Source organism: Trachinotus anak, unplaced genomic scaffold (genome assembly GCF_046630095.1).
Source record: "Trachinotus anak isolate AG129_WGS33_773 ecotype Australia unplaced genomic scaffold, CSIRO_AGI_Tana_v1 ptg000013l, whole genome shotgun sequence".
NCBI classification, from domain to species: domain Eukaryota; kingdom Metazoa; phylum Chordata; class Actinopteri; order Carangiformes; family Carangidae; genus Trachinotus; species Trachinotus anak.
In genome coordinates this window covers 6,696,987-6,711,992 of record NW_027273864.1, presented here as the reverse complement: position 1 = coordinate 6,711,992, position 15,006 = coordinate 6,696,987, and the positions used below count along the sequence as shown (strand labels likewise).

Genomic DNA, 15,006 nt, shown 5'->3' with positions numbered 1-15,006 from the left:
CTGCATCTCCCATTCTCTCTCTCTCTCAACGCTTAGGTTGTAACCTAACACCTACAGTTTTGCTCATCACACTTAAACATCACACTTATTAATAAAATTGTAATATAACAGATGAATATAAGATGATTGTCCCTGCAATTTTAAGCTTTCAAACCCTTACTGTCAATCTGTAAATGTCTGTTTCTCCCAAGCACTTTTACTAAATTTACAGTATAACATACTTAACTTTATATACGTTCCATAAAAATGACACTTGGTGTTGAAATCATGGTTTAAAAAATATGAGGAAAGAAGATTTTATTTAAGTTGCTCCTCAATAAACAACATGTTTGTGTGTGGAAACCACAACAAAACCAGTGATTGTAGACATATTCTAGCAAAATAAGAAAAGAAATATTTAAGAAATTTAAAAAGCCTTACATCTATTTACCTAATTTATAACATTCATATTTCTATTGCTGGTTTACAGTAGTTGCTCTGCAAACTTAAAGTCTAAATCAAACATACTGTTATTTAATGTACAAAAAGTAAATTAAATCATAGCTGATACAACATTACAGAAGAATTGCTAACATTATTCAATAGACGGTATATCAAGTCTAAACATACTTTGTCAGCTTATATTTCAGTTGATAGACAAATTAGTATATATATTTCAGTGCACAACAGTCAACAGTGAAACTGTTTTACAAGAGAAAGAAAGATTGCAGTCTCTAACAGTTCTGCCAAAGAAAACATGTCAAAAACAGGTTGGATTTCAGCTTTTCCTTTGCTCACGCATACTGAATCCGTGACAATGCTCATGCTGTGTTCATCAAAACAAGTACTAAAAATAAAGCACAGTGACTACTAAGTCAAGGAAGCTAAACAAAGCTGCCATATTGTGTGTCAAAATTAGCAAGAGGTAAAAAGGCAAAATGCTAAACTAAAGATCTGAAAACGCTGGTTCACCGTTCGCTTCAAAGAGCAAGTCTGAGAGAACCGAAGAAAACAAAAAGGAAACAAGAAAATAAAAATGACTCAGTCCACTTTTACACAAAGAAGCAAACATGTATATTTGTGCTCCTGAAAGAAACATGTCTCTGTATCTCCCACTGGATAGTTAGTAGCTTTCACCACATGTAATAGCTGCGTGTGGTGTCCACCTGGCTAGGTTTGGTCTCAGAGGAGCCCTCTTTTTCCTTCTCACTGTCTGCCTCCCACAAGTTGATAAGGGGAGGGTACAACTCATTTAACGGTATTGAGGAGGTTTTCTGCATGTACTTTTTCAGAGAATGGTGATAGTTTTTCCTTTTCCACCTCTTAGCAATGTACACACCCAGAGAGGCCAGACTGATGATTGCAAACATTGTTCCCATGACTGCTGCAAGAGCAGTGTTGGTCCCTTGGTCAGATATTTCCACTGCAAAGGTCGCTTGCTTAGTTGTCACATTCACACACGACTTCTGCGTTTGTTGATGGATGTTGGAGACGGTGAGGCACACTTCATACTCAGTTGCTGGTTGTAAATGCGTAAGGTTGTACTCATGGACATCCACAGGTACCCTGGCAGTGTAAGTAATATGTGGGTTGTCTATTTTCATGGTGGCAGATGACCACTTGAGGTTAGAGGTCATTATATTTGAGTTTATTTTCCAGGAGACCAGGATTGAGTGAGATTCTGTCTGTTTGACGTAGATCTTCATAAGCTGAGTGGTATCTAACAGAGTGCCATTCACCCGTAAAGCTACCACTCTTGTGTCAGCTCCCTCTGAGTTTTGAGCCACACAGGTATATCTGCCTGAGTCTTCTACTTGGATATGAGAAATTCTCAATGTCCCTTCACTGCTGAGGCTGTACTTATCAGACAGGGTATCCATCATTATCTTGTTCCCCATAGGCGTCACCCAGTAGATTTCAGGCTCAGGCTTTGACATGGCTCTGCAGTCCAAGTCCACAGTCATGCCAATGTCCAAATTGAGATGGCTGGGGAAGGTGTCATGAGAAATCATGGGCAAGCACTGATTTGCTACATTCTTTTGCAGCACCTCCCGCACATGCATACCCCTGAACTCTGCTGGCATGGCACACAACATGGACAGAGGTTCCATAAAACGGACAGTTGTCTTGTTGGAGCTCATCCACTGGATGACGCAGTCACAGCGAAGAGGGTTGCTGTGGATGCTGATCTCACGTAGGTTGGGAAGTGTGTCCACTGTGGACTGATAGAGGGCGTTTAGGGCATTGTTGTTTAGCATTAAACTCTCCAAGGCTGGGACGTCACGAAAGGCCTGACGGTTGATGTAGGAGAACTTGGGGTTGTTTGTAGCTTCCAGCTTAGTGAGCTCAGGAAGGTTGTCCAAAGCGTAACGATCAATAGAAACTAATTCTCCCATGTTGTTTATACCCAGCTCCTTCAGCCTCAGCATGTTCTTGAAATCTCCCTCCTGAATTTTGTGCACTGGGTTTTTATTCAAATCCAGGAACTTGAGGTTAGGTAGCTTCTGAAGAGCTCTCTGAGGAACCTGGACCAGCTTATTGTCGTAGAAAGAGAGGCTCTCAAGATTGTCAAGTCCCACAAAGGCATTTCCAGGGATGTCTGTCAAATCCATCCCAGCCAAAACCAGGCTTCTTAAGTTGCCCAGGGGTTTGAAATTAAAGTCCATTATTCCAACAACAGGGTTCTCCCCAATCATGAGGATCTCTAGATTGGGCGTAGAGTCAAACCACTGGCTGTTGATGGTCTTAAGCTTGTTGGAGTTGAGGTGAAGCCTGAGCAGGTTGTGGAGCCCAGAGAAGGCATTGGCAGAGATGGTGTTGATCTGATTATGGTTGATGTAGAGCTCCTGCAGGTTACTGAGGTCCTGCAGACAGTAATCTGGCATTTCTGTGATCTGGTTCTCCTCCAGATGAAGTGTGGTGAGCTGGGACATATTGGTAAGACCAACATCCCGAATGCTACTGAAGTTGTTCTGGGACAAGTCCAGCTCAGTCAGATTGAAGAGCTGCTCCAGCTCCTCACTGGTCCTGGCAATGTAGTTGCTCTGTAGGAGGAGGACCTGAGTTTCACTGGAGAGGTTTCCCGGGATGCGTGTTAAGCGAAGGTCATTGCAGTCCACAGTGATAGCTTCTCTGTAGGTGGACTGGGGAGTAAACCAGGGTCGGATCTCACACACACATAGCTGGGGGCACTCATTGCTTTGGACAAAGGATAGTCCTACAGATACCAGGATCAGGCCAGCAAACACCTGGCTGAGAAGAAAGCAGTCTAATCTCCGTCTAGCCATGCTGGGGAAGGACAGGAGGAGGATCAGATGACTTTGGGAGTGGGTGCGTTTCAGTCATCAACTAGACTTTGCACTGATTAGGTCTTTTAGTCCAGTAAAATCGTCGGGACTTGAAGCCAACAGAAGAATTTTACAGCAAGATCTTGGAACTGCAGGATGATCTGGAAAAGAAAAGACAAAGCATATATCTCATTATACAGAGAGCAGTGTCTACCCCCATGTTCATAATGAAAAGGCCATATAGTTCATAATTATCTTTTTAGCAATGCTAGCAGAATGACTCCTAGGGATGGTAAAATTGGTCTGCCAGTTTGGTGATCCCTTATCTTTTGCTCTAGTGTCAATATGAGGTTGCAGTTTTGAGGAAAATATTTCAACAATTCATCAGGTCAAATTTATATACTTTGACCTATGACCAAATAGCTGCAAAATTAATTACATTTCCATCAGCCTCAGTTGTACTTTATGTTTAGTGCTAAACACTAAACATAATTTGTCGGTATAGATTGGACTTGTGCTTATGTACTACATCAGCATGTCACCATTGTCATTCTGAGCATAAATAACATGCTGATGTTAGAACTTCAGCTCAAAAGACCACTTTGAATGACTTCAGCTTCACAGAGCCTTGCATGGCTGTAAACACTTAGTCCTGCTGTATGTAACAATTACTGAATTATCACAGAGTCTTTAATGTTTCTTGTAAATGTAGGAATTACTTAAGACAACAGATTGACTAAGACTAACAACTGCTTCTCCATTATCCTTGTGAGACTGTGGGTTATATGCAGCATCAACAGTTTTGAGAAAATGCAAGTTCAGCTCATTACAATGCATGCACAAAACACTGCTCTGAACCACTTGGAAACAGATCAAATTCCATTGAGGGCTTTCATCTATCCAACAGGCCCATAAGGACTTGATCATTAGTTTTTCCGAACATCATTAAACACTATGAGATATTAGTATGTGCCATGCCTCAAAGAAAGCAAAAAAAGATGCACGTCTTAATTTTTAATGCAATGTCTTCAGCATTCTGAATTTAGGGCAAACATGAAAAAAAAAGTTTTTAGCAGGCCTAGGATTTTTTCCAGGATGATTGGGTACAGAGAAGGAAGACTGTCAAAACTTTGAGCAGCAGCATTCTTTAACTACAAATAAGGATTTCAGGAGAGGGTTCTGAGAGGACGAGAGACCCTGATCTAGCCCATGCAGTTGCTTGGTTTAGCAAATGGGAGCTCCTGAGAGGTGCAAAGAGCATCTGCCAGCCCATATGGCAGTAACACTTACTCCAATCACTTGGAGGATAAGGCATTTATTCTGGCAAACAAAAGGTTTCTTTTACTCAATGCCAGTGCTACATTTTAAATCCCTTACTGTGCGTGAATACATGGGTTTTGCAGATTTATCATTTTTATCTAGGAATGACAATGTGTGTCAGTTAGTTTGATGGTTGGCCTTTGGTCAGAATGAAATATCTTAACATATGTTATGTATACTAATGCCTTTTTTGTTCAGTCTCTCAAAAACCAAAGTCTCATATAACTTCCTGGAGGCTCAGCTGGTTGCCTGGACAACAAGTCCTGGCCAAGAAATAGATGCATGACCCCTTGTAAAATAGCAAATTCTCAATACAGAATGAACAAACAAGATATAATGCAGTAATTAGTGAGCTTTATCTGTGCTGGCAGGTGGATTTTCCTACTTTTTGTCAGAGGCAGGATAGCTTTTCCCCATGTCCAGTCTTGATGCTGTGCTAAGTTAGCCAGCTGCTGGCTATTTAGAGCATAGACATGTGAGTGGTATCAAACCTCTTATCTTAATGCTCAGCAAGACAGCAAATATGCATTTCCCGCCTTAACCACATCTATCATCATAGAGCCTATCAGCCTATTGGTACATATGGGGCTGTGAATCTAAACATTTTTACCTAACCAAGCCGCAGCTGCGACTGAAACATTGCCAATTTTAAATAAATGTATGGTTTTCAGTTTGCATTCTGTGTGTTAATATTTCACAAACATTCAATATCTCCAGTGGATGAAACCCACTGACTTTTCCTCTTAAGGTTGACATTTGTGGTTTTAAGTGAAATGTCTGCACAATTGACCTGCCATGAAATTTGGTAAAGATATCCATGTTTCCCCTAGGATGAACTGCAATAACTTTAGTGACTCCTAACTGACTTATGATGAAATACCTGCAAAATTAAATACATTTCAATTGCCTTCAGCTGAACTATGTGCTAATTTAGTGCTAATTATCAAATACTAGCATGTTAACCTGCTAAACTAAGATGGTGAGCATGCTAAACATAAGCATGAGTATTGTAATAAGTATGTTAGTGCACTGCTGTGCATGACTGTAGAGTCTTGGTCATTGTGATCACAGTGGGAACCATGTCTGTCATATTCCTGTCCCTTTTGTTACATCTACTGTATCAGACATGTGCCCCACTCGATAATTGTGTTCACATGCAAATACTTTATACAGACATACCGTGTCTACAGAACAGTTTTATCCCGCACCTTTTCTTATTAACAGGATTAGGGTGCCAGCACTTCTTTAACAAGCCCCTGCACTTGCAGTATCTTAAAGCAACACTTAAGAGATCCCATTACCCAATTAGGTCTATTTACTAAAGGAGGCATCCTACCCAGCGCAGCGCCATACGGCAGCACCGCAGTACCACAGCCTTCTCTGCCACACAGCTTTATGGTCAACACCAGCTTAAGAAGATAGCACTTAAGAGGCTTTCAAACAAGAGAGCTGACTAATTCGTCTGAATGCAAACTGCCTGGCAACAGCACCAGGGAGACAGGAACACATCTCTGCTCCTCCTATACTGGAGACTGCCTATGGGACAGGGTGGAGCATGGGTGAAACAGGGATAGTACGGTATCTTGTCTTTAAGCTAAAGCACTGTATATTGTGACGATTGCTGTGCCAGTCAGGATTAGTGGATGGAGATGCTGAGGTGGAGATTAGCTGGGGGTAGTGTACTAGATTCAAACCCAGAGGAGAGAAACAGGTCACTTAGCACTTTAATTAAAAGCAACATATACAGCATAGACCTACAAGATTGTTCATGCATTGGTAATCTCATTACAAAAATAACTGATTAAGTGCCTGTTTGTAATTTTGTCAATTGGTTAAATATTCTGTCTCATTACAATATTTGAAATTATTTAATGACTGACAAAAATGTAGAATAGTCATAGTTTCTCTCAAAAAATGAAAACAGTTGGTGAAGTTGCTGTAAATGGAGCATATCAATTACATATTATCACAAAATGTCTTTAAAAATCTTCTCTGCATCAAGATTCCAAGGCAGATTTCATAATGTATATTTTTTTCTCCTCTATTCTCCACAAATGGGGTTAATCTTAGATTCTCCCCACTCAGTAAATGCTGACAGCTTTGTCTGTGCTCCCCTTTATGCAATGTACGATTAAGAAGTTTCTGATCCTATTCAATACTGGACGCACAAAAAAACTGACACTGTTGACAAAGTAAAAAACTGGCTTAGCTGAAATTTTGAAAATGTTGTTCTGATGTAACTGTGAGCACTTAAAAGACTGAAACAAAGTCAGTGTCAACATCCTGTTGGTCAATTTTCAACAACAACTAAAGGCTGTCTGTGACATCCTGACACAGGTCCATTGTGATCCTAAAACCCCAGGAAAGCTTAAAAACACACAGCAGGTGGGAGAACACTCAACAACACCAAAGGCCGGAAGGCAGGAAGAGGAAAACCCCAGAGGTTTTAACCACAGGCATCTCTGAACCTGTGAACGGGAAGTTTGAAATAAATAACAACAACTTCACTCTGGCATCTCAGACACCTTTTATCAGTACCTGCTGTAGGATGCTAGATCACCATGTTTTACTTTCTTATATGGAGTGTAATCAAAGACACACAAGTAGGACAGGTGTTCACCACCAAACTAACATGGATCAATAATGCAAAACTGTTCTTTCTTTCAGTTCTCATTCCCACACCTCTACTTACATCATCTACCTAATATTCACATCCATACACACAGTTATTTCACACTCATTGTTACAAAATGAGCCTGAGAATATTCTTTGCAAAATGATCAAATTGACAAAGTCCCTCAGTGAGATAGTGAATCATTTCCTTTGCCAGGTTCTGCAGTGGGTTAGTGCATTGATGCTAATTAACAATACAAAAATAATGGAACAAAAAACAAAACAAAACAAAACACTGATTATCTGAGCTGATCTTAATAGAGGCCCTCGGAGAAAAGGTGAACTTACTACTTGGATGTCACTACTTGGATGTCACTCATTTCAGATCTTGGCAGTGCCCTTTACTGACTCATTTCCTGTGGTTTGATGAAACGCTTTACGCTCCTCTCATGGTGAAGCAGCACTTTCTTATGGTGTCAAAGGAAATTAACTGAATGAGCATTTAAATTTTCATGGGCAGGCCGTAACAGACGACTGTGAAGAACAGCTGCGCGTCCTCAAGGCCTAGCCACGTACCAAAGACCACTTGGACTATTTATTTATGCGATGGTCTGGTAATCTCCATTATATTTCCACAATGATGTCACATTATTAAGATACGTTGATTGATTAATTAACCCCTGTGAGGGACTCTTGCACCTGCTGCATCAGTCTTTGTGCAATGCCAGCGACAGCATTCAGTTTGACACTAGTCCTTATTTATAGTATCTTATTTTATATTGCTAATGTGATCAGTAGGTCCACGAAATGGCCCATCTCATTCGTGATGTGAAAAGACACAGACAAGCTAATGTGACACAAAATGTAGCTGTCAATCACAAACTCCCACAAAGCCCACATACAGTCTCTGTTTACAAACTGACTTGACATGGATCAGCAACTCAACTGGAACTCGTGGTTTTATTTGAACAATATGTAGAAGTAAAATTATCCAGTGATTCACAAGATTAAAGAGAAGTCTGAAAAACAAACATTGTTTGGTTTTGTCCTATTCTGTTAATCATCTAACAAAGCGGTTCTGATCTTGGGCGTCCGATCCCTCCAAGATGAATATGAGTGGTGACAAGATAGTGAAATGGATAAGGAAAAAAAACGATTTCCGTTAGACAAAAGTGGCAGGGTTACAATTATGTCTTCAAATGAAACAAGCTATGAAGGAAAAGTCACTCAACAGTTTACTGGCAGTGTGCACTACATGTACTACATACATACTGTTGCTTTTCCTGAAATAGATTCAGAAACACTGTTTTGTGTACCTGGTCATTATTACCAGTAACTACAGTGGATCCTAATTCAGTGGGCTTCTATGTCATGAATGGCGTCAGGTAACTCGAGCCTAAACAATAAGCTGTCATCTCAACTCCGACCGTGTTTGACAGCCATGAAAATGCTCGGTTTCATCGCATGTCATGAAAGTAGACCCCCGTCATTTCCATTTGAGAGACTGTCACTTATAGAGTGATACTGAAATAAAACTTGTTAATTGGCATCCTGATGTACGGCATTTACACACGTCATACGGTTCACAGATGTGACAGAACGCCTCCACAGGTGGCACAGTATGAATAGTTTTAATTGAGAGCAATACAGTAGTTGAGCACCTTTTGGCCTTTCAAGACGATATTGTACCAATACATATATGATAATGACGGTAACTTCACTCATCCTGACTATCCATGAACTTTTACTTGAAGAACATGAAGCATAATTAACATGATCTGAAGAGAACATGTCTGTGATGAGGACTGATTGAGAGTCTCCCTCTGAACCTTTCTTAGTCTTAGGCTCAGTTTTCAAATTTGTGTTGGAGTCTGTCTGAAAACACTCACACACAAACACAAATTCTTCCCGGACTGCAGTAAGAATTGAGACTGACATGAGAAAATGTGAGTGTGATTTAAACTGGATAACACGAGTCTTGCATTCAGGCTCTCTGAGGAGATGCACATGTGACCCCTGCTAGCCTGGGTTTGCCCTTGAGCTTTAGTTTATTCAGCTGCACTCATAAAAAAAGATAAAAGGAGAAATATGGAGAAACAAATTGCTGGTGGAGCAGGTGAGATAAACAACCCCAGGGAGCCTATAAACACATCTTGTCATAAATGGAGCAAAACTGAGGTGACAGAAACACTCCTGAATTAGACGACAGAACTTGAGTGACAAAGGAAGTGTTTTAGACCCAGAAAAAAAAACTGGTACTTTGACTCGAGTGCTAAATGAAATGAAAAGTACTTCTAATGTATGAAGTGAGAAGTGAACACCCTCTCCTGCTCTGTGCCCCCCTGAACACCAGAATACATGGAGGAAAAATATATATTACAGCCTCTCGGGAAACACCAACATCCAATCAGACTCCAGCTCACACAAAGAGTTACACCTCCCTCAGAGATTATAGACATGTAAACTATTTCTTTTTCCTTCGCTGACGAGGGAATCAGGACTTCTTCCCTTCACTGTCCCCAATATGAGTTGTCGTGATCCCTTTGCTCGTGCTCACTTCTGTCTCCAGGCTGTCACCACGCCCCTCCCTCTAAGGATTTAATGTAACACACTCCACTTCCCCCATGGGAGTCTCAAATAAGCAGAAGTTAAAAATGAGCTCATATTCTTTTCAACAATGCATGTAGAAGGTGTAATTGTTCCTGTTGAACTGTGGTCGCTCAACCAGAGCACAACAGAGGGGCAAACAATGGCTCATTGGTGTAGTAGAGGTCTACGGATCATTTGGTTAATATGCTAAGTAGCACACAATATGACAAAAGACACACTTGAATGAAATGTACTCGCCCACTAGCGGATTTCTGCCGGCATATATGAGCAAGTTTGATTGTAGCAGTGTACAAACAGACACATATGTGCTTTCTGGTTTCATATTAGGTGACTCGTGTTAGGTCTTCCCCTGTTGGAGGTGACTGGGCCACTTTGTCATGAGGAGCACTCGTGGTATGGATAGTACAGCAGCTTGATTGCCCTTCAGCTGGTTCACCTTCAACCAGGATGGACTACCTCTCAATGGACACTTGTTTGGAGATCCTCGGCTCCTCTACAAGCCGACTGATTAGATTTGTGGTAGACTGAGGGGCTGAATTATCCAACATATTCTTGGTGGAACAACTGCTCATATGGTAAGAGCAGCAACCTGTAATCTCGGTGTAAACAAAAGTGTCGTGCCACTGTCAAAAACAAAGAGTGACAGAACAACATAATCTAATTTATTTCCATTATTAATAAACAAACTAAGTCTTAAATAAGTCTTAATGTAAACTAAAGATATGATCTATTAATCATTTCAATCATTTTTCCATCATAAAATCAAGCCAAGCATTCTCCAGCTTCTCTCATTTTAATTTTCTGTTTTCTGTTATTGTAAACTAATTATTTTGAGCGATGAACAAAACAAGATATTTGACAAATTCACTTTGGGTTCTAGGAAAGCACGATGGTCCTTTTTTTATATTATTTCTGACATTTTTTTAGTCAAAAATAATTCATGTTTGTTTACATCACTTGTCTTTGTAAACATGAGTGAGAGACAGCTTACATCTTCAACTACAAAAAACACAAAATGTGCATATACCTTGAATTTATATGGTCAAAGACCTAGGATTAGACCAGTAATAAAAAATGTCTGTTTTAGCTAAAAAAAAGTTGAATACAAAGAGATTAAAGGAGCACCAGCATCAGTTTTACACATAAAGCACAGTTTACTCTTCACAGCTTATGAATAAATAGTTTTCATGTCTCCTGTGGCTCTGGAGGATGCTTTCTAAAGTTTGACAAAAATAACTGCAATGGTGTTAGTTGAATTATGGGAAATTGAGGATCCAATGTTATCTCTGCCTTTGCTGCTCCAATTTGACCATTCTTACTTTGAAGTTGTCTCTTGCAACTTTACTGAAGTGCATGACTAAAGTTAAAGGAAAGAGGTAAAATGATAGTTATTATTATGATTTGCGCACCTACATTATATTCATTTGGTAGAGTCTCTTTAACAAAGCAACTTGGGTGTGACTGAACTTCAGGTTCAGTGTCAGAGAAGCTGAGGACCGAGCTGTTACCTACAGCACAGTCTCTACCACCTGAGCACAGCCAGCTGCTTTTCACTACAACATCCTACCTTCATAACGTGGCCAGTCTGCTGATCTTCTGAATACATGTGATGCTTAAGGGTTTTATTTCATACTAATCTTGTATATATGAGGCAAATGTCCATTAGGGAAGTGATCACCCAGCTGGGCCTTAGCACTCTTTCAGAGAGGGGGTGATTAGACCATGGAAGGCCGCCCACCAGGGACTCCTGCTGTCCAACCACACACACACACACACACACACACACACACACACACACACACACACACATCCCTGTTCCCCAGAGCCCAACGGCAGCACAGGTGTGTCAGCCTGAGCTAGGAAGTACACCAGAAACTGGCGTCTGCCTCGGAGAAATGTCTGTCTCTGACACGTCAACATATGCACGCTTCCACGCCATGAAACCCCCCAGGGCAGCGTGAGCGTGAGTTACTGTGTCTGTGGTCTGCGACACCTGTAGCCCACTGAGGACAAAGGGTTAATGACGCCTCAGTCCTTCTTATAGGAATAATGGCTAGAGCTCAATAACCCAACCCTCCCCCCACACCACCCTTTATCCTGCCTTGTACCCTTGGGACCTACATGTTGTTGGTGGATGAGGTGGGGGGTGGGTGAAGCCCTTTACTCCCTCCCACAAACCCTGCTGTCTCCAAACAACCCCACCCACCCACACACACACACACACACACACACACATACACAGACACCTGCAACACACACTTCCTTTAGTCACACTCTATTCTCATGATTCTTAAGATCATGTTAAAAAAAGTAGATGTCTGCAAGAATAAAACCGTTTGTCTTTTAATATAAAACCAGCTGAGCCAAAACAACAGCAGACAGTCTTTATATAGCTATAACATATTAAAGAAGCAATCAGGCCAACATACAATGAAAGAAAGCTGCTGTGTGTGTGTGTTACTGACTGGCTTTGCTGTTTGTGTGTGTGTTACTATCCTGTAAAGTAGCTGAACCAACACTTGCTCTTATTTGACTCAGAGGTTGAGAGGGGAAAAGAAACTCTCAGCACTCTGTTTTTAAAAACAGGCCATGTAGGGGGAGTCTAGTGGCAAAGCAAAAAGCCATCACAAAAATGAAAAAGAAATCCTTTTATCATATTAACCTCTCTACAGTGTGTCCCTACCCCTAAAGTTGAGTGATGCAAGTCAGCAGTCTCCATCACAAAAGCGCAACAGCTGCAGCGACAGAAGCAGCGTCCGTGAATCACAATAGACCCCCCGCCAACGCAACCCCATTCTCACAGCACATCTCTCACACAGGGCCTTGTCTTCACCCCAGAGGAAGACTCCGAGACTTTTTTTTTTTTCTTTTTTTGCTTCGAACGGAGGAATCGAGACATCTGCCGACATACTTTAACATTAATATGCAAATCACATTTAGCCTACACAACCCTGCGCACGCCGCACGCAGCTCCTGCTGGCACTGCAAGAACCGCAACCAGATCAAAGTTTGTTTTCTGTGGAATAGCCCGTGGTTTGACGCATTGGACGGGGCTGATTTATCACTGACAGGCTGTGAGGTTAACTGTTCTATTATGGTTTCAAATCAAATCGCAAGCCCGGAGTGAGATCGAGCCAGACTGCATTCATAGAAAATGTGATTATGCCCTTGAGTGTGTCTGCATCCTAAATATATCTCAACTCCTTGCATCGCCCTTGCAGGGAAACATGTCATGAATGGAAACATATTGACAAAGTGGGCCTACGGATGATTTCACACAGAAACACAACTAATCCGCTACCGTGAGGTGTAATTGAGGGTTTAGATGATGTGGCGGCCACCGCATCCCTACAAACACATTTCCTTATCAGAACATGCAGCTCAAAAAGAAACTAACAGGCTGCAGCTGTGGAGGACCTGCCTTCCCTTTTCTTGCGGGCTCTCACCTTGTTGGCATTCCGGTCCGATGTTCCCAAGCGCACAGGTCCTTTATCCAAACACACGCGTCAACACACAGCAAGAGAGACGCCGTTACTGTGCCAGGTGAACGGGCTCATCAGACAGCGTAATGGCACATATTCCTGTATCCAAGTGGCTTCAGCTGGCGGCTGTTTACAGCGATCTGTCGCTTGTGTACCGGATCAGTCCCGGGGCGCCTTGGACAGAAGCATGGTGCGGTCTGCAGGGAGATCTCCAACCTGCTGCAACCCCACCACCGACCGGTTTGTCGCCCAGAAATTCCTCCGCTCTGCCGCCGCCGCCGCCGCCGCCGCCTGCTGCTCCTTCGGATGGAGAAAAGAAATGATAAAAACACCTGGCGCTGTCCAGACCAGTCAGCTGATTCCCCAGCAGGCTATTGGCTGAGAGCGCCTGTCTGTCACTGTCGGCCAAGCAAAGCAGAGCACCATCTGCTCCGGGCTTGTGATGAGAACAAAGGCAGGAGAGGGCGGCGGGGCGACAGGGCACGGGGCGAGGGGTGGGGGGGTGGGGGGGTGGCACATGGCACTACCGCTGAAAACAACATCTCCCCTGTGAGCCTCCTCCTCTACACACGAACCTTGAGGACAATGTGGGCCATCGGTGAATTACTTTGTGTGACTGAAACAGCAAAAAGGGAATTCTAAAGTCATGTGATCTCTGAGAACTTCATTTGCTTGTATTTAGAAATGACAGTACACTGGTAATAACTTTACATTTGTGGAGGATATAGAGAAAAAAAAAAGCTAACTTCCACCTCTAGATTTTAAGGTTTGTTCCAAAACACTTAAGAGTTACTGTTCCGGTTTTATCACAGTTTTACTTAATTTTAGGACTAAAACTCGTTTCAAACCTTTCTTTGTTTCCTCTCATTTGAGTTTCTTTACATTATTTTATTTATTATTTATTTACATTATTACATTATTACACTACATCGTATTCATCTGTTTGACCTATATAAACAGTAACTCATTCTCAAGTTGGGTTTTGGTTTCCTGTTTTATCCCCTTAGTATCCCCTGATAATCAAAGGGCTTTACAGTACCTTTACTACCTATATTTTTAAAGGGATACTTCAGCAATTTAGTACTGCACTACTATAGAGTTAGGGGAATTACAAGAGAATGTAAAAAAACAAAAAAAAAAAAACAAAACCCAATATATTTTGACTTTTGGTCCTTAGTCTGGGCCCAACACCAAAAATGCTGGATCCTACATTTCCCATAATGCAACTCATTATCATCTTTCTCTTTGCCCCTCCATCCCTGCTGAAATAAAGAACTCTGATGACAACATCAGGGTTATTGACATGAGTAACATCAGTGGAATGAGTCCTCAAGGGAAAATGATACTGAGGATCCACAGGGTCAGAGCAATCTCCAGCAGTTAACGCGCTGTAATGAGTAATAAAAAAACAAACAATTGGATGATATAATGTACAGTGGCACAGTCAATCATGTAAATGTTCACACACAATTTCAGATCTATAAGGAGCAGCAAAAAACAAAGCAGAAATGTATCATTATTACACTCAAACAGATCAAACAGGACTTTAAAAGATGCCTGTTTAAATATAGCTACTGTACCTCTGCATGGACAGTTCACTCAGCCATCTCTTCAGTTTGCATAAGGCATGGATTAGCTGCTACAGCTGGAAGTGCCACACAGGCTTCATCTAACCAGTAAATTGATAAAAGCATTTCTGGGAAAAGACGACAGCT

General features: G+C 41.6%; 1 protein-coding gene across 1 annotated transcript; it reads right to left on the bottom strand.

Annotated features, from left to right (window-relative positions):
• Positions 1-265: 265 nt before the first annotated feature.
• Positions 266-13,773, bottom strand: lrrn1 (leucine rich repeat neuronal 1). The gene is made up of 2 exons (XM_071495030.1): positions 13,256-13,773; positions 266-3,427 (listed from the first exon to the last, which is right to left on the bottom strand). The coding sequence occupies exon 2, from the start codon at positions 3,264-3,266 to the stop codon at positions 1,113-1,115; it is 2,154 nt and encodes a 717-aa protein (XP_071351131.1). The 5' UTR covers positions 3,267-3,427; positions 13,256-13,773; the 3' UTR covers positions 266-1,112.
• Positions 13,774-15,006: the final 1,233 nt, after the last annotated feature.

Excerpts from the sequence above, each read along its gene's own strand:
- lrrn1 (XM_071495030.1), bottom strand. The coding sequence starts at position 3,266 with ATGGCTAGACGGAGATTAGACTGCTTTCTTCTCAGCCAGGTGTTTGCT.